The 24,780-nt window shown below is 53.1% G+C and overlaps 1 protein-coding gene across 2 annotated transcripts in view; it reads right to left on the bottom strand.

The window, feature by feature from the left end:
* Positions 1-10,766: 10,766 nt before the first annotated feature.
* Positions 10,767-24,780, bottom strand: part of RNF169 (ring finger protein 169) — a 32,737-nt gene continuing 18,723 nt past the window's right edge. For both annotated transcript variants that reach the window (XM_063950933.1, XM_063950932.1), the window contains 2 exons: positions 22,138-22,240; positions 10,767-14,751 (listed from right to left, as the gene is read on the bottom strand). In XM_063950933.1, the coding sequence (XP_063807003.1) occupies positions 13,612-14,751; positions 22,138-22,240 (1,243 nt within the window). In that variant the 3' untranslated portion in view covers positions 10,767-13,611. The remainder of the gene's footprint in view (positions 14,752-22,137; positions 22,241-24,780) is intronic.

Genomic DNA, 24,780 nt, shown 5'->3' with positions numbered 1-24,780 from the left:
ATTGAAGCATGAGCCTTGGAGTTAGAAGCTGAAATCTCTTCTGACCATGCTAGACAATGCTCGTCATATATTGTCACAGCTTCTCGCTATATTAAAGAGGCGGCTTCTGATGCTGGTATCCTAGCAGCCAAGGCCTCTACTACGTCAGTCCTGGCTTGCCGGATATTGTGGCTGAGATCCTGGTCTGTGGATCTGGACTCTAGAAAAACCCTGGAGGTACTCCCCTTCAAGGGAGATATTGTTTGTGGAGGACTTAAATAAGATTGTGGCTGACTTGGCTACTGACAAAACTGCCTGTCTGCCAAGTACCGCTCCTTCTGTGTCGAAGGCTAAAGGTACTTCCTTTCGCCCCTTTCGTCATTCAAGTAAAGCAAAAGGTCAAGCGTACAACAAGCAGGCCCGTACTTCCAAACCTGGTAAGCCAAAGCCCAAAGGAGCCTGGGCGGCCCGTCAGCCAGCTTCCAAGACCGATAAGCCTGCCGCATGACAGGGCGGGCCTCCCCCTGGGGGATCCCAGGGTGGGAGGCCGGCTTTTAGGGTACACCCAGGAATGGTTGAAGACCACTTCAGATGCCTTGGTACAGGAAATCGTCACTCGAGGTTACGCCACAGCCTTCAAAAACCAACCCCCTCATCGATTTTGCCGAATAGACGTCCCGTTGGACCAGACAAAGGCAAACACTCTTCATTCGGTGGTACAGACCCTCCTGGATACAGGAGTCGTAGTACAGGTGCCTCTTGCGCAGAGGGGCGGGGGTACTATTCTCCGCTGTTTCTAGTCCCGAAACCGAATGGGTCCTCCCAGCCAATTCTCAACCTCAAGGCATTGAACAGGTTTGTGAAGATTTCCAAGTTCCGTATGGAAACCCTTCGCTCTATAGTTCTGGCCTTGGAACGTGCGGACTACATGGTCTCCCTGGACATACATTCCTATAGCAGAGTCACATCAGCAATACCTCAGGTTTGAGATTGGCAACCTCCATTACCAGTTTCGGGCGCTACCTTTTGGTCTCCGCGAGTCTTCACCAAAGTCATGGCAGTGATGACGGTGGTACTCCGCCGTCAAGGGGTCAGGATACTGCCGTATCTGGACGACTTGTTAATCCTGGCAAATTCCCCAGAAATTCTCCTGCGTCATCTGGATATGACTGTCCAGTTTCTACAAGTCCACGGGTGGCTCATCAACTGGAAGAAATCCTCCCTGGTCCCTGCTCAGAGCATGGTGCACCTGGGAGCGCTATTTGACACAACCAGCGGTTGTTCTTGTGTCAGGAGAAAGTACTGAAGCTTCAAGACAGGATTCGTTGCTTCCTTTCTCGTCCGCAAGTGTCGATACATTCGGCGATGCAGGTGCTGGGCCTCATGGTATCAGCATTCGACATGGTGGAGTATGCTCAATTCCATTCTCGCCTCCTCCAGAAGCTGATTCTAGCCAAGTGGGACGGCCTGCCTCACCGGATCAGGTCTCACATGATCTCATTGACTCCGGAGGTCCGTCTGTCGCTGCTCTGGTGGCTTCAGGACCGACAGTTGTGCAGGGGCTGTCCATTCTGGATATCCAACTGGGTCCTGTTGACGACAGATGCCAGTCTAAGAGGATGTGGCGCGGTGCTGGAGCAACACTCCCTTCAGGGTCGGTGGACCAAGGAGGAATCCCTCCTCTCGATCAACATTCTGGAATTGCGGGTGGTCTTCAATGCGTTGAACCTGGCCCAGCATTTACTTCAGAACCGTCCTGTTCAAGTACAGTCAGACAATGCCACGACAGTGGCTTACATAAATCATCAAAGCGGCACTCGAAGCCGTTTGGCAATGAAGGAAGTCTCACGGATTCTACATTGGGCGGAACGCCATCTACCGGCCATATCGGCAATATTCATTCCGGGAGTCCTGAATTGGGAAGCAGACTTTCTCAGTCATCAGGACATACATGCCGGCGAGTGGGGCCTCCATCCAGAAGTGTTTCAACTCCTAGTGGAAAATTGGGGCCTTCCAGACGTAGATCTGATGGCGTCTCGACACAATCACAAGGTTCCGGTCTTCGGAGCAAGGACAAGGGATCCTCAAGCCGCATTCATGGAAGCGCTGGCGGTGCTGTGGAGGTTTCGGCTGCCGTACGTGTTCCCTCCGGTGTCACTCCTGCCCAGGGTAATTCGGAAGTTCAAGCAAGAAAAAGGAAATCTGCTTCTCATAGCTCCGGCGTGGCCCAGACGGCACTGGTTCTCAGACCTGCAAGGCCTATCGTCAGAGCGTCCAATTCTACTTCCACAACGCCCAGACCTCCTCGTTCAGGGCCCCTGTGTCTACCAGGACCTAGCCCGGCTGTCTTTGATGGCGTGGCTCTTGAAGCTTCCGTCTTGAGGGCTAAAGGGTTTTCTGAGGCAGTCATTCAAACTATGTTGCGGGCCCGGAAACCGGCTACGGCTCGGATTTACTATAGGGTCTGGCATTCTTACTTTGGTGTGCATCTAAAGATTATGACGCTTCCAAGTTTAGCATAGCCAAGTTGTTGGCTTTTCTTCAGCAGGGCCTGGACTTAGGCCTGCGTTGGGGCTCCCTCAAGGTTCAAATATCTGCCTTGTCGGTGTGGTTTCAGAGAAAAATTGTGACCTTACCTGATGTGCATACCTTTACTCAGGGTGTGTTGCGTATCCAACCTCCATATGTCCCGCCTGTGGCTCCTTGGGACTTGTTGGTGGTTTTGGAAGCGTTACAAGAGTCTCCGTTTGAACCTCTTGGTTCAGCTGATCTTAAATGGCTTTCCCTTAAGGTGGTGTTTCTGCTGGCTATTGCCTCAGCTAGAAGAGTGTCGGATTTGGGTGCCTTGTCCTGTAGTTCCCCATATCGGATATTTCACCGTGACGGGCGGTTCTTAGGACTCGTCCCGGATACTTGCCTAGGGTGGTTTCTTCGTTCCACCTTAACCAGGAGATTGTGGTTCCGGCACTTGTTTCTCCTGATCTGTCTTCCAAAGAGAGGTCTTTGGATGTGGTACGGGCTCTCCGTATCTATGTGAAGAGAACTGCTTCTGTTAGGAAATCTGATTCTCTCTTTGTGCTGTTTGGATTTCACAAACGGGGCTGGCCTGCTCACAAGCAAACTTTGGCCAGATGGATTAGAATGGTGATTACACATGCTTATGTGAGGGCTGGCCTCTCGACTCCTGCTCACATTACGGCCCATTCTACTCGGTCTTTGGGACCTTCTTGGGCGGCCCACCGTGGTGCGACCCTTGAACAATTGTGCAAGGCGGCTACATGGTCATATGTGAACACGTTCATAAGGTTCTATGCCTTCGATACTGCCGCTTCCCAGGATGCTTCCTTTGGACGCAGGGTTCTTGTGCCCGCTGCAGTACGTCCCCTCCCATAAGGAACTGCTTTAGGACATCCCCAATGTCTATCCTTGTGGAGCCCAGTGTAACCCCCAGCAGAAAACGATATTTATGGTAAGAACTTACCTTTGTTAAATCTCTTTCTGCGAGGTACACTGGGCTCCACAAGGCGCCCACCCTGACACACTTAGCTTCTTTGGGTTGGTATGGCATTAGCCGCTGACACTTATCTTGTCGTGAGAGTGTGGTGTATGTGGCTACTTACCGTTGTCGTCTTTTTTCCTGCTACTGCATTGGGCTGGTTAACTAAAAACTGAGCTCCTGTGCAGGGAGGTGGGGTTATAGAGGAGGCGGCGCTGTGCATTCTGGGAACAGTCAAAGCTTTGAGCCTGTTGGTGCCTCGGATCAAGATCCTACTCTATACCCCAATGTCTATCCTTGTGGAGCCCAGTGTACCTCGCAGAAAGAGATTTAACAAAGGTAAGTTCTTACCATAAATCTCGTTTTTCTAGCCTGAAGAAGTGTAGGAATTACTTCACTGGGAATACCCTTTCGAGCTAGGATTTTGCGTTCAACCGCCACGCCGTCAAACGCAGCCGCGGTAAGTCCCGATACACGCACGGCCCCTATTGTAACAGGTCCTCCCGAAGAGGGAGAGGCCAGGGATCTTCTATGAGCAGTTCCTGAAGATCTGGATACCAGGCCCTGTTTGGCCAATCCGGAACAATGAGGATCGCCTGAACCCTTGTTCTTCGTATAATTTTTATCACCTTTGGAATGAGTGGAAGTGGAGGGAACACATAGACCGACTGAAACACCCACGGTGTCACTAGGGCGTCCACCGCTATCGCTTGAGGGTCCCTTGACCTGGAACAATATCTCTGAAGTTTCTTGTTGAGGCGGGACGCCATCATATCCACTTGAGGAACTCCCCATCGACTTGTCACTTCTGCAAAGACCTCTTGATGAAGACCCCACTCTCCTGGATGGAGATCGTGTCTGCTGTGGAAGTCTGCTTCCCAGTTGTCCACTCCTGGAATGAAGACCGCTGACAGAGCGCTGGCATGTCTTTCCGCCCAGCGAAGACTCTTCGTGGTCTCGGCCATCGCCGCTCTGGTTTTCGTTCCGCCTTGGCGGTTTACGTACGCCACTGCTGTCACGTTGTCTGACTGAATCAAGACCGGCAGACCTTGAAGATGTTCTGCTTACAGTATGTCGTTGTAGATGGCTCTTAATTCCAGAATGTTTGTGTGTAGACAAGCTTCCTGGCTTGACCACTTTCCCTGAAAGTTTCTTCCTTGTGTGACTGCTCCCCAGCCTCGGAGGCTTGCATCTGTGGTCACCAGGATCCAATCCTGAATCACGAACCTGCGTCCCTCCAGAAGGTGAGAACTGTGCAGCCACCACAGAAGGGAAATTCTGGTCCTGGGAGATAGAGTTATTTTCCGGTGCATGTCCAGGTGAGACCCGGACCACTGGTCCAGTAGGTTCCACTGAAACACCCTGGCATGGAACCTGCCATACGGAATGGCCTCGTAGGCCGCCACCATCTTCCCCAGCAACCAAGTGCAGTGGAGAACTGACACCTTTGCCGGTTACAGAATCTGTTTTACCATGTTCTGTATTTCCAGAGCTTTTTCCACTGGAAGAAAAACTCTGTGCAATTCTGTATCGTGTCGTTGGATCCAACTGTGATTTTGGCAAATTTAGGAGCCAACCGTGTTGTTGCAGAATCGTCAGTGAAAGGGCAACATTCTTCAACAATTGCTCCTTGGATATCGCCTTTATGAGGAGATCGTCCAAGTACGGGATAATTGTTATTCCCTGCTTGCGCAGGAGAACCATAATTTCCGCCATTACTTTGGTGAAAATCCTCGGAGCCGTGGACAGACCAAACGGCAACGTCTGAAATTGGTAATGACACTCCTGCACATCAAATCTCAGGTAAGCCTGATGTGGAGGATATATGGGAACATGTAAGTAGGCATCTTTTATGTCAACCGACACCATAAAATCCCCCTCCTCCAGACTGGAGATCACTGCTCGTAGAGACTCTACCTTGAACTTGAATTTTTTCAGAAAGAAATTGAGGGATTTTAGGTTTAGAATCGGTCTGACTGAGCCATCCGGCTTCGGGACCACGAACAGGCTCGAATAAAACCCTTCACCCTGTTGAGACGAGGGTACCGTGACAATCACTTGATTTTGACACAACTTTAGTATCGCAGCGCTTACTATTTCCCTTTCTGGAAGAGAAGCTGGCAAGGCTGATTTGAAAAATCGGTGAGGGGGCACGTCTTGAAACTCTAACTTGTACCCCTGGGTTACTATGTCTACTATCCAAGGATCCAGGTCCGAGTGCACCCAGACCTGACTGAAGAGTTTGAGACGTGCCCCCACTGGTGCGGACTCCCGCCACGGAGCCCCAGCGTCATGCGGTGGATTTGGTAGAAGCCGGAGAGGACTTCTGCTCTTGGGAACTTGCCACAGCCTGTGACCTCTTTCCCCTTCCTCTCGCAGCCAGGAAGGACGACACTCGTCCTTTTTTTAATTTAATGGCCGAAAGGACTGCATCTGATAGTGAGGCGTTTTATTCTGTTGTGCTGGAACATAAGGTAAAAATGACGACTTACCCGCGCGGTAGCCGTAAACACCAGGTCAGTGAGGCCGTCGCCAAACAAGACCCTACCATTAAACGGTAGAGACTCCATTGCCTTCTTAGAGTCAGCGTTCCATTGATGAATCCACAACGCTCTCCTAGCAGAGACCGCCATGGCATTGGCCCTTGATCCCAAAAGGCCATTATTCTTTACAGCGTCTTTTAAATATGCTGCAGCGTCCCTGATGTGACCAAGAGTCAAAAGCACACTATCCCTGTCTAGGGAATCTACCTCAGATGATAAGTTATTTGCCCACCGTTCAATAGCGCTACTCACCCATGCCGCAGCAACGGCAGGCCTGAGTAGCGACCCTGTAGTGACATAAATGGATTTTAGTGTATTTTCCTGCTTACGATCCGCAGGATCCTTTAGGGCTGCCGTGTCAGGGGACGGAAGCACCACCTTTTTGGATAGACGCGATAAAGCCTTGTCTACCGTGGGGGTAGACTCCCACTTTTCCCTGTCCCCAAAAGGGAACGGATATGCCACTGGAATTCTTTTGGGAACATGTATCCTTTTGTCAGGATTTTCCCAAGCTTTTTCAAAAAGTGCGTTAAGCTCATGAGAGGGAGGAAACGTTACCTCAGGTTTCTTTCCTTTATACATACAGACCCTAGTATCAGGAACAGCAGGGTCCTCAGTGATATGTAAAACATCTTTTATTGCCACAATCATATACTGAATACGCTTAGCCAGTTTTGGATGTAACCTGGCATCACTATAGTCGACACTGGAATCAGAGTTCGTGTCGGTATCTGTATCTACTATCTGGGTAAATGCCCGTTTCTGTGACCCCGAAGGAGCCTGGGCCTGTGACAAAGCACAAAGCAACCATGTCTGGTTCTTAGACTCAGATTTATCAAATCTCTTAGTCAACTTAGTCACATTTGCGTTTAAAACACTCAACATATTCACCCAATCATCTGTCGGCGGTGCCACTCTCACAGAATTGTCTGTCCCCACTCCAGCCTCCTCCTGGGAAGAGAATTCAGCCTCAGACATGTCGACACACACACGTACCGACAGTTACAATCACACTGGGCTATAGGAGACAGACCCACAATAAAGCCTGCCAGAGAGACACAGAGGGAGTTCTGCCAGCTCACACCCAGCACCTATCCCGGTACTGAGGCCAGTAGTAAGACTGCCCAGACCTGCTAGAGCTTTTGACATATATAATAAATCACCAAATCACTTGTGCCCCCCCCCCCCCGTTTTGCACCCTGTTACTTGCACAGCAGTGTGGAGGTCAGGGCCTGCGTCTCTGCAGCCTTCTGTGAAGAGAAAAATGGCGCTGTTCAGAGCTATGCGGCTAAGCCCCGCCCACTACCTGGCGCGCTTCCGTCCCGCTCAAAATCTTTATACTGGCGGGGGTCCCTTAACTAGTGCCTGGGCACTGTTAAATGCTATGCCAGTGCTGTTTGAGGTCCCCCATGCTGCCCAGGGTGCCCCCCCCCTGCGCCCTGCTGTGCCGTGATCTGTGTGGGAGCATAGTGCGCAGAGCGGCCGCTGCACGGTACCTCAAACGCCGTCTTCTGCCGTCACTGAAGTCTTCTGATCTTCTCATACTCACCTGGCTTCAATCTTCTGGCTCTGTGAGGGGGGTGACGGCGCGGCTCCGGGAACAAGCAGCTAGGCGTACCAAGTGATCGAACCCTCTGGAGCTAATGGAGTCCAGTATCCTAAGAAGCAGAGCCCTTGAACTCTTAAGAAGTAGGTCTGACTTCTCTCCCCTCAGTCCCTCGATGCAGGAAGCCTGTAGCCAGCAGGTCTCCCTGAAAATAACAAACCTAATAAAGTATTTTCCTGATAAACTCTGGAGAGCTCCTCAGTGTGCATCCAGTCTCACTGGGCACAGAATCTAACTGGAGTCTGGGGGAGGGGCATAGGGGGAGGAGCCAGTTCACACCCATTCATAGTCTTATAGTGTGCCCATGTCTCCTGCGGATCCCGTCTATACCCCATGGTTCTTGAAGCATCCCCAGCATCCTCTAGGACGTATGAGAAATAGAAATAGTCAGAAAACACTAGAGAAAGGGGAGAATAGGTGAGAGGACCAGTCATAGCTGCCCTATATAGCTAGTTACAACTCCGTGTAACCCTAAACAGGCGTTTGTTAAATTATATATAGCATTGACTCTAAGCACTCCCCCTCTCTAGTTCCTCGGTATCCAACGATAACAGACCTCGGAGAGTTAAGAGCTCCTCCACTGAAAAACGCACTCCGTCCACTCAGTAGCCTCCAGCAGCGTCTTTAATGGCGCCCACCAGCCTGGCTAAAACCGCAGCCGTCCAGAGAGTAGCTCCGTCCCCCGCCTCTGGCGCCTTGCTCTAAGCGGGAAATTTTAAAGTGCTCTACTTCATCAGCGGTGGGCGCTGAAGTATCGCCGCTGTACAGAGCAGCTCCAGTACTCAGCGTGAGGGATACACTGTGTGCAGGAAGCTGCTACTCTATCACCGCTCTCCGCAGAGTAGCTCTGTCCCCCGCCTCCGGCGCCCTGCGCTAAGCGGGAATTTCAAAAGTGCTCCATCTCCAAGCGGCCAGCACTTAAGTACCGCCGCTGTATAGAGTGTCTCCGGTACTCAGCGCGGGGATACACTGTGCCCTGCAGGAAACTGCTCCGGAGAGTCTGCTAGTCAGAGCTCCGTGTAATACTCACCCCGTGCCTTGCTGAACTGGCTGGGCACTGGCTGTGGGGACCCTAGCAGACACTGCACGCAGTGCTGTACAAGTACCTCTGGGACGGATGTCCCTGTAGCCGGGACAATGGCTGCAGTTTAAAGAAACTGTGCCAAAGTCCCACCGGCAGCTCCCATGTAGCAGACAGACAGGGGCAGTAGGCTGCCTGTCTGTCCTCAGCCTGAAAATATCTCTGGAGAAGCCCAGAGAGAGGACCGGCTCCCTTCGGCACATTTTAAAAACTGGTCTGTAGGGGCGGCATAGAGGAGAGGAGCCAGTCACAATTCTAAAGAATTTAAAGTGCACGGCTCCACTTGACCACTATCTATACCCAACTGTAATGATCCTCCAGTGTCCCCTAGTGGATGAAGGAGAAAGCAGTTCACGTAATGGAAACGGCAGCTACAATCTCTCTTACTGTTATAGCGATATATTTATAGTCTAGCCTATTTTACGAAACGTTCTTGTCATCCGCTCGGGAACTTGTACTGCAAAGCTGGGTACACCCTTGTCCGATCCTCAATGCATCCAACTCCCGACCAGACTGTTGCCACAATGGAGACCTTGGTCACAAATACATCCAATCTATCCATACACACCTGTCCAATTTGCTGCATACAGTATCTCCTTACACATCACTACATTGCAGAGGGTCTCCACCCCCCCCCCCCCCCCCCCCGGGCTACTGGCTGCGTCAAGGCCTCTCCGATATCAGCTATCAGCAGTCCTAACACTACATAATGGCAGTGCCCACATAGGGCCATGTGATTTGTCTACAGTAAGGCCTCATGATAAAAGCTCATACTAAAACGCATCCAGACAGAGGGCTAACTTACCCGGGAGCCACCCCTAGGATCTCCAATTAGCACTACAAGAAACAGCATTGCCTTCCAAATACTGCTCCCATATGCAAACAGTGGCAGTTGCTCAATCATTCCTGGAGATAATTATATATTAGGTGCTAGAAAGGGGGAGGGGTCACAAACCCCTCCCCCTTTCTAGCACCTGATATATAATTATCTCCAGGAATGATTGAGTAACTGCCACTGTTTGTCTATATCTCTATTTTGGGTAGGTGATTGGGGAATGGGGTTCCTGATTTTACAGGTATTAAAATCCTTTGCTATGACCAGGATTGGATGAAGGTCGTCTGAGCATGCACACTCTACCAATGTCTGACCAACTGGTAGGTCGGATTGGATGAGTACTGAACAAGTGTATTACCCAGCTAACATTATGTAATCATCGGCTGGAACAACATATTATTGGTGAATCGGACCAATGATCGCAGTGTACGGTCGCCACCAATCACTGATCAGTCTGATGGATCCGATCATTGGTCGGCTGCATTGCTGAAGCTGACTACCCAATATTTCCCCTATTGCTTCTTAGAGGAGGAACCCAGATATCAGGTCTCCGCCACCATATCTGCTGGGTGTCAGACTGCCATAACATGTCTGTCAGGGCACGGCCAAAAACAAGATTGTAGTTTTTGAGTACAATGTAAAGAAGTTACTAAAATGTTCCATTAGACGTTGCTCTAAGTTGCACCCCTCTGGACAAGTCTCAGATGCTTACTGGAGACCCCATGCCATTGGGGAGGAAAGAAATGCTGTAATTGTATTCATTACAAATATAACCTTCAAAATATACAAAGTGAAGCTTCTATAGGTCAGTGGTTCTCAAGCTCGGTCCCCGGGACCCCAAACGGGTCACATTTTCCAGTTCACCCAGCAGGTGCACAGGTGTATTCATTACTCACAGGTGATTATGTGACACCTAGAAAACAAACTGGGGCCCTGAGGACTGAGTTTGAGAACCTGTGCTCTATGTAAAGCTGCACTAACACATAGGGAGGGTTTACCGCTCCACCCCCTCTTGGTAGCAAGGGGTTACTCTATTCGGCTAAGGACTAGGACCGTGTGACAGTTTGGGGGTGCCTTGTAAATGATTACCCCTTAAAAAAGTCAGAGATTGTCCGGCGACCAGCAAGCGATTGGATGGTTCCAAATAATATATTAGATGGAGATTACACCTCATTGAATGACCTTAGGGTAAGCTTGCTGAACATTCACGAAGACCATATCTGCAGTCGAGAACAAATCCAGAAGAGTTTATTTACATTAGGTATACGCACATTCTCGCAGGCCTGTCGCCCCCACTCTGTACAAGTTAAGGCAATAAAGCTCCACAACAGAACCCCAACTAAAGGATGATAAATATGTAATTCCACATTATGGGAACTATCTTCAGATTAATTGGCTGTAAACAGGAGGTGGTCAGTAACCGGCTTACATACAGACATACGGTCACTGCACGGTGATCTCCCAAACTTCCATCGTCACATATATTCCATGATTGGGGCAGGAATTGCAGGTAAAGCTATAGAAAAATGTCTGCATCCATTAACATACAGCAGGCACAGCAATACAGATATTAGTTATACGATGATATACGATATTGCTGACATCCGTGCTAACCAGTCCCCATGTGATCCGGCTGTACCGCGGCGGGCGACTGAGCACGACCCTCAGCGCTGTGGTCAGCCAGCAGGGGTGGGAGGTCAGCTTTGGAACGGTCTAATGGACTGATATTAAAATAGTTTTACATAGTAAAAATATTTTTTTCGTTCTGACATAATCTTCATTACTTACGGTTGAAAGGAATATATTATAATTTGGGGTATTTAATTTACTTGTGCTGAACGGTAAGAGACGGGATACAAGGTTGGTAAATACGGCATTGTATACGCTGCAGCAGGTAGATTTATTAAGGTGCAATCTGTGCGGGATGTGGAGGTGACAGAATAGTACAAGCGACTGATGCGTAAATCACTCATCTGAATTATTTCCATTTCGGATGATCAAAACATTAAAGGTATAATGATCTGTTATCTGTAGTATCACTGCCATTGTTACGATCACAATACCCGGGAGGAGGTAGGGGCCGTGTAAACATCAACTTGCTGATTTTGCGTAAAACACGGCTGTATTTTGAGATCTGGCATTAATAGATTATATAACAGATTTACACCAGGTCTATGGGAGCGTAATGCTAATGTCTAAGGGCCCGATTTATACCTGATAGCAATTTCGCAGGACGGACGATTATCGATCAACTGCACATGCATATAGATTGTAATGCGCGCACGCGAGGCCATACGTCGGAAGAATCCAGCGTCTTTTTGATCGCTAGGCGTACGCAAGTCGATTGACAGGAAGTGGGCGTTTGGGGGTGGTAAGTGGCCGTTTTCTGGGAGTGTCAGGAAAAACGCAGACGTTCCCAAGCGTTTTCAGGGCGGTGGTGTGACATCAGCTCCGGCCCCGATCAGCCTGTTGCTATGGCACTGTAGGAGTAAGTCCTGGGCTGCGCGCAGACTGCAAAAACCATTTGATGGTGAGTTGCGAACAGATTTGTAGCTGACCGGCGTACACAGAGCTTGCTTTTCGCACGGCGTACGCAGACTTGCACGGGGCGGCTCTTCGCTTTGTTTGGGCGGCCAATATCTGATCGCAAACCTCTGCAATTTCGCAGAAAAGTGATCAGGTCTGATTCGGGCCCTAAATTAGGGCCAGAGCCTGTGACAGGTGCGTCATCAGAAGGTAGCTAGTATGACGGTGATGGAGATGTGTGAAATGAACAGGAGCCATGAAGGGCGGATGCTGGGGACAAATACAGGATATACATAAACAATTTGAACCTTTTTTTTTTTTTATGAAAGCAGATAAGGCAATTTATTTATATTATTATTTGTCTAGAACACAGGTTCTCAAACTCAGTCCTCAGGACCCCACACGATTCATGTTTTGCAGGTCACCTGTACATTTTTAAAATGTGACAGTTGGTGATGCACAGTGCAGCTGCTGGGTGACATGGAAAACGTGAACTGTGTGGGGTCCTGAGGACCGAGTTTGAGAACCACTGGTCTAGAAGATGGCAGCAGATGGTCATCGTCTTACCGCATTAATCAACATGCGGAATAATGCTCTGATTAACTTAAATTGGAATTACCAATGGCACACAGCAGAAATACTGAGGTATCCAATATACATTCACAGAATATAGAGGAGGATCAGGCTATAACACCGATACGAGATGCGTTATAGGAGACCCGCTAATAACATTTCTCAAAAGGTATCTTCTGTCGTTTCACACATGTTGGTGTTCGCAGATGGAGGGAGGGGGCGGAGAGGGTGATTTTTCCCTAGGCTGAGCAGATCACTGTTCTAAGGATCTATTGACAAACAGCGCAGGAAGCTCCTGGCAGCCCGAAAAAGGCAGATAACGGAATGGGACCTACTGCTCAGTCACGGGAATCCAAGCTCTAACGCTCAGTTGTGTAACGGGGACCTTTGTATACACATATGGGATTTTTACAAATTTTGAGTTTCATATTATGGCAACTTGTATTTAAGGTTTAGCAGCTATTTTAACAGATCGAAACGCGTGGGGCATGTACTGAAACAATCGGTATGCAGATTAGAGCAAAGCGACATACTACAGTCAGATGCAACTGCCAGACCAAACTGACCGCTTCATTAGAAGAAGGGATTTCCTACAGGACGGAGGAATATAGTAGAAACGCGTTTCGCCATCTGATATGCACAAACACTGCATAGTAATGTAAAGCCCTTGCGAAGTGAGACAGGAACAAGATGCATCAAGATGAAACCAGCGGCTATAAGATAATGTAAGCAGATGTGAGGACAATATGCCTTCATACTGGACAATAAGATACATAATCACTAACTGTAGACCTCAGTCTATATATTTTTTTCAGGTAGTCTTGCTTTTGGAAGAGCCATCTTGTTTTGTACGTTATACCGAGTAGTACTGTAATAACCATCTGTTTCCATTGTCCAAAATAAAGATAAAAAAAAACATTTATCTGACAATTTGGATATTTTTCAGTCTAGAAAAGGCAAAACAATGAGACGCTAGTTTGCGCCAGCTGTATTTTTGGAACGCAAGTGGTAGTCATCCCTGCTCCCTTTACAGCGCTTCACCATGCGGCTTTCCTTGTCAAAAATTTGCTGAAGTTTTAAAGCAAGTTTTTTATCTTCCTCCTCTTGGTGCAACTTCTTCTCCGCCTCCCGCCAAAGCCTCTCAAAGCCACGCTGGCTGCAGCTGCCCTTTACCGTGACCCGTAGCCGCTTGAAGGAACCGTTCTGTTCTAAGTGCTTGGTTTTACAGCGTCTCTTTTGCCCTCTGCGCTGGGGGAAGGCCGGGCTGATTTTTTCGGCGGGTGCGAAGGAGGAGCCGTTCTGCAGGCCAACCGGCTGCATCTTCTTTTTGTGCCCGCGCTTCAAAGACTGCTTAATGGGTTTTGCTACCAAGCACGTGCACTGAGGGACTGTCTTTTTACTGGACGTAAGCCGCGATGCCAACCTGGTCTTGGCTCCAGTATGCGTGTTGGTATTCGCATCATGAAAGTTCATTGCAATGGGCTCAGGGTGCTGACCTTTGCCCTGAGAACAATCCCTGCAGGGGTGCAACTGGCCCCTTGGGTCACAATTTATGAGCGCTGCTTCCTCCTTACTAGAGCAGGGCAAAAGTCCAACATCTCCAACGGCACTTATACCACTGAACTTGGTCTGGCGATTTGTCGGCTCCTCGCCGTCAGGGGCTTTAACTTTTACCGGCGCGCTACCTTCAGCCGATATAGTCAGAGTGCCTTTGGATAGAGTCCTCTTCATTTGTCGGTCCCGGAAGACTTGCTCCCATTTCTTTAGAATCACAGGGCTGGCCTCGTAGGTGGTGGGCTTCTGCAGGTTCCGCCGCAGGTTCCTGGGAGTGGACTTGATGATGACGGGGCTTAGGACTCGGCCATCTGGGAGTCTCTTGGGAGGGGTGCAAGGGGAACAGACAATTGGCTTGAAGTGGTTGAGCTCCTCGGAGATGCTGTCGTTGCTCTCGGGACTGACGGATCGCTCAGGCTTATGCAGTGGGGTGAAAGAGTTGAGGGCGTTGATCGGGAGACATTTCTCAGACGTGAGGACAGGGGCAGAGAAAGAGCGGCTGTTCTCTGTAGATAGCAGGACGCCAAGGAAGCCAGCTGAGCTGCCACCAAAGGGAGTCTGTGGGGGAAAGAAAAGAAGATGCTATATTAGACATGCTGGCGTGGACTGCAATCTATACAGACATGGACCACACTCTACACAGGCCGTGCAACTTCACCCACACAGGACGCGCAACTTCACCCACACAGGCCGCGCAACTTCACCCACACAGGCCGCGCAACTTCACCCACACAGGCCGCGCAACTTCACCCACACAGGCCGCGCAACTTCACCCACACAGGCCGCGCAACTTCACCCACACAGGCCGCGCAACTTCACCCACACAGGCCGCGCAACTTCACCCACACAAGCCGCGCAACTTCACCCACACAAGCCGCGCAACTTCACCCACACAAGCCGCGCAACTTCACCCACACAAGCCGCGCAACTTCACCCACACAGACCGCCCAACTTCACCCACACAAGCCGCGCAACTTCACCCACACAAGCCGCGCAACTTCACCCACACAAGCCGCGCAACTTCACCCACACAAGCCGCGCAACTTCACCCACACAAGCCGCGCAACTTCACCCACACAAGCCGCGCAACTTCACCCACACAAGCCGCGCAACTTCACCCACACAGACCGCCCAACTTCACCCACACAAGCCGCGCAACTTCACCCACACAAGCCACGCAACTTCATCTATATAGACCGCGCAACTTCATCTACACAGACCGTGGACCGCAATCATGAAGACTGCAGCCCCAGGCCTCCACATTAAAATAGGCCCATCATCATGGAAGCATGATGGTGACCAGCCGCCCAGCAGGTCACAGAGTCAGCCATAAATCACAGGAATAAAAAACCATTTCTATTTTTCACTTAAAATTATGCAATTTTTCTCCTTTTATATATTTAGGGAGACATTGGGGACGATAAGTGGAGTGGAGTGCACGCCCACATAGTACTAGCCGCACCCACACAGCACCGGTCATACATCCTCCTCAGTATAGGGGAAGCACAAGCCCACATGACGCTGGTCACACCTCCTCTGCAGTGTAGAGGGTGCACACTCCTACATGCTGGCCACACCCACACAGCGCTGGTCACACCTCCTCTGCAGTGTAGGGGGTGCACACTCCTACATGCTGGCCACACCCATATAGCGCTGGTCACACCTCCTCTGCAGTGTAGAGGGTGCACACTCCTACATGCTGGCCACACCCACACAGCGCTGGTCGCACCTCCTCTGCAGTGTAGGGGGTGCACACTCCTACATGCTGGCCACACCCACACAGCGCTGGTCGCACCTCCTCTGCAGTGTAGGGGGTGCACACTCCTACATGCTGGCCACACCCACACAGCGCTAGTCACACCTCCTCTGCAGTGTAGGGGGTGCACACTCCTACATGCTGGCCATACCCATATAGCGCTGGTCACACCTCCTCTGCAGTGTAGAGGGTGCACACTCCTACATGCTGGCCACACCCACACAGCGCTGGTCGCACCTCCTCTGCAGTGTAGGGGGTGCACACTCCTACATGCTGGCCACACCCACACAGCGCTGGTCACACCTCCTCTGCAGTGTAGGGGGTGCACACTCCTACATGCTGGCCACACCCACAGCGCGCTGGTCACACCTCCTCTGCAGTGTAGGGGGTGCACACATCTACATGCTGGCCACACCCACACAGCGCTGGTCACACCTCCTCTGCAGTGTAGGGGGTGCACACATCTACATGCTGGCCACACCCACACAGCGCTGGTCACACCTCTTCTGCAGTGTAGAGGGTGCACACTCCTACATGCTGGCCACACCCATATAGCGCTGGTCACACCTCCTCTGCAGTGTAGGGGGTGCACACATCTACATGCTGGCCACACCTCCTCTGCAGTGTAGGGGGTGCACACATCTACATGCTGGCCACACCCACACAGCGCTGGTCACACCTCCTCTGCAGTGTAGGGGGTGCACACTCCTACATGCTGGCCACACCCACACAGCGCTGGTCACACCTCCTCTGCAGTTTAGGGGGTGCACACATCTACATGCTGGCCACACCCACACAGCGCTGGTCACACCTCCTCTGCAGTGTAGGGGGTGCACACATCTACATGCTGGCCACACCCACACAGCGCTGGTCACACCTCCTCTGCAGTGTAGGGGGTGCACACTCCTACAAGTTGGCCACACCCACACAGCGCTGGTCGCACCTCCTCTGCAGTTTAGGGGGTGCACACATCTACATGCTGGCCACACCCACACAGCGCTGGTCACACCTCCTCTGCAGTGTAGGGGGTGCACACTCCTACATGCTGGCCACACCCACACAGCGCTGGTCACACCTCCTCTGCAGTGCAGGGGGTGCACACTCCTACATGCTGGCCACACCCACACAGCGCTGGTCACACCTCCTCTGCAGTGTAGGGGGTGCACACATCTACATGCTGGCCACACCCACACAGCGCTGGTCACACCTCCTCTGCAGTGTAGGGGGTGCACACTCCTACATGCTGGCCACACCCATATAGCGCTGGTCACACCTCCACTGCAGTGTAGAGGGTGCACACTCCTACATGCTGGCCACACCCACACAGCGCTGGTCACACCTCCTCTGCAGTGTAGGGGGTGCACACTCCTACATGTTGGCCACACCCACACAGCGCTGGTCACACCTCCTCTGCAGTGTAGGGGGTGCACGCTCCTACATGCTGGCCACACCCACACAGCGCTGGTCACACCTCCTCTGCAGTGTAGAGGGTGCACACTCCTACATGCTGGCCACACCCACACAGCGCTGGTCGCACCTCCTCTGCAGTGTAGGGGGTGCACACTCCTACATGCTGGCCACACCCACACAGCGCTGGTCACACCTCCTCTGCAGTGTAGGGGGTGCACACATCTACATGCTGGCCACACCCACACAGCGCTGGTCACACCTCCTCTGCAGTGTAGGGGGTGCACACTCCTACATGTTGGCCACACCCATATAGCACTGGTCACACCTCCTCTGCAGTGTAGGGGGTGCACACTCCTACATGCTGGCCACACCCACACAGCGCTGGTCACACCTCCACTGCAGTGTAGAGGGTGCACACTCCTACATGCTGGCCACACCCACACAGCGCTGGTCACACCTCCTCTGCAGTGTAGGGGGTGCACACTCCTACATGTTGGCCACACCCACACAGCGCTGGTCACACCTCCTCTGCAGTGTAGGGGGTGCACACTCCTACATGTTGGCCACACCCATATAGCACTGGTCACACCTCCTCTGCAGTGTAGGGGGTGCACACTCCTACATGCTGGCCACACCCACACAGCGCTGGTCACACCTCCTCTGCAGTGTAGAGGGTGCACACTCCTACATGCTGGCCACACCCACACAGCGCTGGTCACACCTCCTCTGCAGTGTAGGGGGTGCACACTCCTACATGCTGGCCACACCCACACAGCGCTGGTCACACCTCCTCTGCAGTGTAGAGGGTGCACGCTCCTACATGCTGGCCACACCCACACAGCGCTGGTCACACCTCCTCTGCAGTGTAGAGGGTGCACACTCCTACATGCTGGCCACACCCACACAGCGCTGGTCACACCTCCTCTGCAGTGTAGGGGGTGCACACATCTACATGCTGGCCACACCCACACAGCGCTGGTCACACCTCTTCTGCAGTGTAGAGGGTGCACACTCCTACATGCTGGCCACACCCATATAGCGCTGGTCACACCTCCTCTGCAGTGTAGGGGGTGCACACTCCTACATGCTGGCCACACCCATATAGCGCTGGTCACACCTCCTCTGCAGTGTAGAGGGTGCACACTCCTACATGCTGGCCACACCCACACAGCGCTGGTCACACCTCCTCTGCAGTGTAGGGGGTGCACACTCCTACATGCTGGCCACACCCACACAGCGCTGGTCACACCTCCTCTGCAGTGTAGAGGGTGCACGCTCCTACATGCTGGCCACACCCACACAGCGCTGGTCACACCTCCTCTGCAGTGTAGAGGGTGCACACTCCTACATGCTGGCCACACCCACACAGCGCTGGTCACACCTCCTCTGCAGTGTAGGGGGTGCACACATCTACATGCTGGCCACACCCACACAGCGCTGGTCACACCTCTTCTGCAGTGTAGAGGGTGCACACTCCTACATGCTGGCCACACCCATATAGCGCTGGTCACACCTCCTCTGCAGTGTAGGGGGTGCACACTCCTACATGCTGGCCACACCCATATAGCGCTGGTCACACCTCCTCTGCAGTGTAGAGGGTGCACACTCCTACATGCTGGCCACACCCACACAGCGCTGGTCGCACCTCCTCTGCAGTGTAGGGGGTGCACACTCCTACATGCTGGCCACACCCACACAGCGCTAGTCACACCTCCTCTGCAGTGTAGGGGGTGCACACTCCTACATGCTGGCCATACCCATATAGCGCTGGTCACACCTCCTCTGCAGTGTAGAGGGTGCACACTCCTACATGCTGGCCACACCCACACAGCGCTGGTCGCACCTCCTCTGCAGTGTAGGGGGTGCACACTCCTACATGCTGGCCACACCCACACAGCGCTGGTCACACCTCCTCTGCAGTGTAGGGGGTGCACACTCCTACATGCTGGCCACACCCACACAGCGCTGGTCACACCTCCTCTGCAGTGTAGGGGGTGCACACATCTACATGCTGGCCACACCCACACAGCGCTGGTCACACCTCCTCTGCAGTGTAGGGGGTGCACACATCTACATGCTGGCCACACCCACACAGCGCTGGTCACACCTCTTCTGCAGTGTAGAGGGTGCACACTCCTACATGCTGGCCACACCCATATAGCGCTGGTCACACCTCCTCTGCAGTGTAGGGGGTGCACACATCTACATGCTGGCCACACCTCCTCTGCAGTGTAGGGGGTGCACACATCTACATGCTGGCCACACCCACACAGCGCTGGTCACACCTCCTCTGCAGTGTAGGGGGTGCACACTCCTACATGCTGGCCACACCCACACAGCGCTGGTCACACCTCCTCTGCAGTTTAGGGGGTGCACACATCTACATGCTGGCCACACCCACACAGCGCTGGTCACACCTCCTCTGCAGTGTAGGGGGTGCACACATCTACATGCTGGCCACACCCACACAGCGCTGGTCACACCTCCTCTGCAGTGTAGGGGGTGCACACATCTACATGCTGGCCACACCCACACAGCGCTGGTCACACCTCCTCTGCAGTGTAGAGGGTGCACACTCCTACATGCTGGCCACACCCACACAGCGCTGGTCGCACCTCCTCTGCAGTGTAGGGGGTGCACACTCCTACATGCTGGCCACACCCACACAGCGCTGGTCACACCTCCTCTGCAGTGTAGGGGGTGCACACATCTACATGCTGGCCACACCCACACAGCGCTGGTCACACCTCCTCTGCAGTGTAGGGGGTGCACACTCCTACATGTTGGCCACACCCATATAGCACTGGTCACACCTCCTCTGCAGTGTAGGGGGTGCACACTCCTACATGCTGGCCACACCCACACAGCGCTGGTCACACCTCCACTGCAGTGTAGAGGGTGCACACTCCTACATGCTGGCCACACCCACACAGCGCTGGTCACACCTCCTCTGCAGTGTAGGGGGTGCACACTCCTACATGTTGGCCACACCCACACAGCGCTGGTCACACCTCCTCTGCAGTGTAGGGGGTGCACGCTCCTACATGCTGGCCACACCCACACAGCGCTGGTCACACCTCCTCTGCAGTGTAGAGGGTGCACACTCCTACATGCTGGCCACACCCACACAGCGCTGGTCGCACCTCCTCTGCAGTGTAGGGGGTGCACACTCCTACATGCTGGCCACACCCACACAGCGCTGGTCACACCTCCTCTGCAGTGTAGGGGGTGCACGCTCCTACATGCTGGCCACACCCACACAGCGCTGGTCACACCTCCTCTGCAGTGTAGGGGGTGCACACTCCTACATGCTGGCCACACCCACACAGCGCTGGTCACACCTCCTCTGCAGTGTAGGGGGTGCACACTCCTACATGCTGGCCACACCCACACAGCGCTGGTCACACCTCCTCTGCAGTGTAGGGGGTGCACACATCTACATGCTGGCCACACCCACACAGCGCTGGTCACACCTCCTCTGCAGTGTAGGGGGTGCACACTCCTACATGCTGGCCACACCCATATAGCGCTGGTCACACCTCCTCTGCAGTGTAGAGGGTGCACACTCCTACATGCTGGCCACACCCACACAGCGCTGGTCACACCTCCTCTGCAGTGTAGGGGGTGCACACTCCTACATGTTGGCCACACCCATATAGCACTGGTCACACCTCCTCTGCAGTGTAGGGGGTGCACACTCCTACATGCTGGCCACACCCACACAGCGCTGGTCACACCTCCTCTGCAGTGTAGAGGGTGCACACTCCTACATGCTGGCCACACCCACACAGCGCTGGTCACACCTCCTCTGCAGTGTAGGGGGTGCACACTCCTACATGCTGGCCACACCCACACAGCGCTGGTCACACCTCCTCTGCAGTGTAGAGGGTGCACGCTCCTACATGCTGGCCACACCCACACAGCGCTGGTCGCACCTCCTCTGCAGTGTAGGGGGTGCACACTCCTATATGCTGGCCACACCTCCTTTGCAGTGTAGTGGAGTGCACGTCCACATGGTACTAGCCACACCCACACAGCACTGGTCACACCTCCTCTGCAGTGTAGGGGGTGCACACTCCTATATGCTGGCCACACCTCCTTTGCAGTGTAGTGGAGTGCACGTCCACATGGTACTAGCCACACCCACACAGCACTGGTCACACCTCCTCTGCAGTGTAGGGGGTGCACACGCCCACATGGTACTGACCACACCCACACAGCGCTGGGGACACCTCTTCCGCTTCTCACAATAGGCTTTCCATAATTTCCAGCCCCAGACCCACGTGGCCCATTCTCTGGCCCTGCCTAGGTGCTGCCGCGGAGTTGTACACATTTCTGCGAGCAGACCGCTGCTATATGTACATCTAATTTGATACCTGTCGTCATCAGTGCACATGTGCAGCAGCGATACCTTTGGTGCAAAAGAGAGAAGCACAATATGGGGATGATTCCATACAGTGTGTGTGCTGCAGAACCAAGTCTAGGCATGTATAGTTGGTGCCAGTGCAGTCCCATCTCTGGAGATGAAAGGACGTTCTGCTCTAGGAAGGGTTCAGTTCGGGGCTGAGCAGAGATGGCCGTAAGTGCAAATACATCTTCAGGCGTATGTTTCTGTCTGTCTATCATGATGACCATGGCTGTGGCTATTGGCCATAGCTCTATGATGGCCTGTGAAAGTAGCCCCCAGCAGCCACCTTGTGATGCAGCGCGGTATGGACCCTGGAGGTCCTGCTGTTACATGGACGCAGCGCTGTGTGATACAGAGGTGCCGTTCTCACCTTAGCTTTATGAAGCTGTGAGGATCTCCGTAGCCCAAGCGGTAAGCTTTCGTTGATCGTCTCGCCGCAGCTCTGACTGCGCTCCAGTTTGGACCGAAGGCTCCTGAGGACAAAGAAGAGAATGCCGACTGAGAACACACGTAGTAACTGCGTCCAGCAAGACATATGGCCAGGCGATACCCGGCAACAGAGGACATGAGGTATGACCAGGCGATACCCGGCCACAGAGGACATGAGGTATGACCAGGCGATACCCGGCAACAGAGGACATCAGGTATGACCAGGCGATACCCGGCCACAGAGGACATGAGGTATGACCAGGCGATACCCGGCAACAGAGGACATGAGATATGACCAGGCGATACCCGGCAACAGAGGACATGAGGTATGACCAGGCGATACCCGGCCACAGAGGACATGAGGTATGACCAGGCGATACCCGGCAACAGAGGACATCAGGTATGACCAGGCGATACCCGGCAACAGAGGACATGAGGTATGACCAGGCGATACCCGGCCACAGAGGACATGAGAGATGACCAGGCGATACCCGGCAACAGAGGACAAGAGAGATGACCAGGCGATACCCGGCAAAAGAGGACATGAGATATGACCAGGCGATACCCGGCAAAAGAGGACATGAGATATGACCAGGCGATACCCGGCAACAGAGGACATGAGAGATGACCAGGCGATACCCGGCAACAGAGGACATGAGAGATGACCAGGCGATACTCGGCCACAGAGGACATGAGGTATGACCAGGCGATACTCGGCCACAGAGGACATGAGGTATGACCAGGCGATTCCCGGCCACAGAGGACATGAGGTATGACCAGGCGATTCCCGGCCACAGAGGACATGAGGTATGACCAGGCGATTCCCGGCCACAGAGGACATGAGGTATGGCCAGGCGGTACCCGGCAACAGAGGACATGAGGTATGACCAGGCGATACCCAGCCACAGAGGACATGAGATATGACCAGGTGATACTTGGCAACAGAGGACATGAGGTATGACCAGGTGATACCCAGCAACAGAGGACATGAGATATGACCAGGCGATACCCAGCAAAAGAGGACATGAGATATGACCAGGTGATACTTGGCAACAGAGGACATGAGGTATGACCAGGCGATACCCGGCAACAGAGGACATGAGATATGACCAGGCGATACCCGGCAACAGAGGACATGAGAGATGACCAGGCGATACCCGGCAACAGAGGACATGAGGTATGACCAGGCGATACCCGGCAACAGAGGACATGAGGTATGACCAGGCGATACCCGGCAACAGAGGACATGAGGTATGGCCAGGCGATACCCGGCAACAGAGGACATGAGATATGACCAGGCGATACCCGGCAAAAGAGGACATGAGGTATGACCAGGCGATACCCGGCAACAGAGGACATGAGGTATGACCAGGCGATACCCGGCAACAGAGGACATGAGAGATGACCAGGCGATACCCGGCAACAGAAGACATGAGGTATGGCCAGGCGATACCCGGCAACAGAGGACATGAGGTATGACCAGGCGATACCTGGCAACAGAGGACATGAGAGATAACCAGGCGATACCCGGCAACAGAGGACATGAGGTATGACCAGGCGATACCCAGCAACAGAGGACATGAGATATGACCAGGTGATACTTGGCAACAGAGGACATGAGGTATGACCAGGCGATACCCGGCAACAGAGGACATGAGAGATGACCAGGCGATACCCGGCAACAGAGGACATGAGGTATGACCAGGCGATACCCGGCAACAGCGGACATGAGATATGACCAGGCGATACCCGGCAACAGACGACATGAGGTATGACCAGGCGATACCCGGCAACAGAGGACATGAGAGATGACCAGGCGATACCCGGCAACAGAGGACATGAGGTATGGCCAGGCGATACCCGGCAACAGAGGACATGAGAGATGACCAGGCGATACCCGGCAACAGAGGACAAGAGAGATGACCAGGCGATACCCGGCAAAAGAGGACATGAGATATGACCAGGCGATACCCGGCAAAAGAGGACATGAGATATGACCAGGCGATACCCGGCAACAGAGGACATGAGAGATGACCAGGCGATACCCGGCAACAGAGGACATGAGAGATGACCAGGCGATACTCGGCCACAGAGGACATGAGGTATGACCAGGCGATACTCGGCCACAGAGGACATGAGGTATGACCAGGCGATTCCCGGCCACAGAGGACATGAGGTATGACCAGGCGATTCCCGGCCACAGAGGACATGAGGTATGACCAGGCGATTCCCGGCCACAGAGGACATGAGGTATGGCCAGGCGGTACCCGGCAACAGAGGACATGAGGTATGACCAGGCGATACCCAGCCACAGAGGACATGAGATATGACCAGGTGATACCCAGCAACAGAGGACATGAGATATGACCAGGCGATACCCAGCAAAAGAGGACATGAGATATGACCAGGTGATACTTGGCAACAGAGGACATGAGGTATGACCAGGCGATACCCGGCAACAGAGGACATGAGATATGACCAGGCGATACCCGGCAACAGAGGACATGAGGTATGGCCAGGCGATACCCGGCAACAGAGGACATGAGGTATGACCAGGCGATACCCGGCAACAGAGGACATGAGA

Source organism: Pseudophryne corroboree, chromosome 2 (assembly GCF_028390025.1).
Source record: "Pseudophryne corroboree isolate aPseCor3 chromosome 2, aPseCor3.hap2, whole genome shotgun sequence".
Classification (NCBI taxonomy): Eukaryota; Metazoa; Chordata; class Amphibia; order Anura; family Myobatrachidae; genus Pseudophryne; species Pseudophryne corroboree.
Note: the sequence above shows the minus strand (reverse complement) of the source record. Positions and strands in the feature narration are given on the sequence as shown.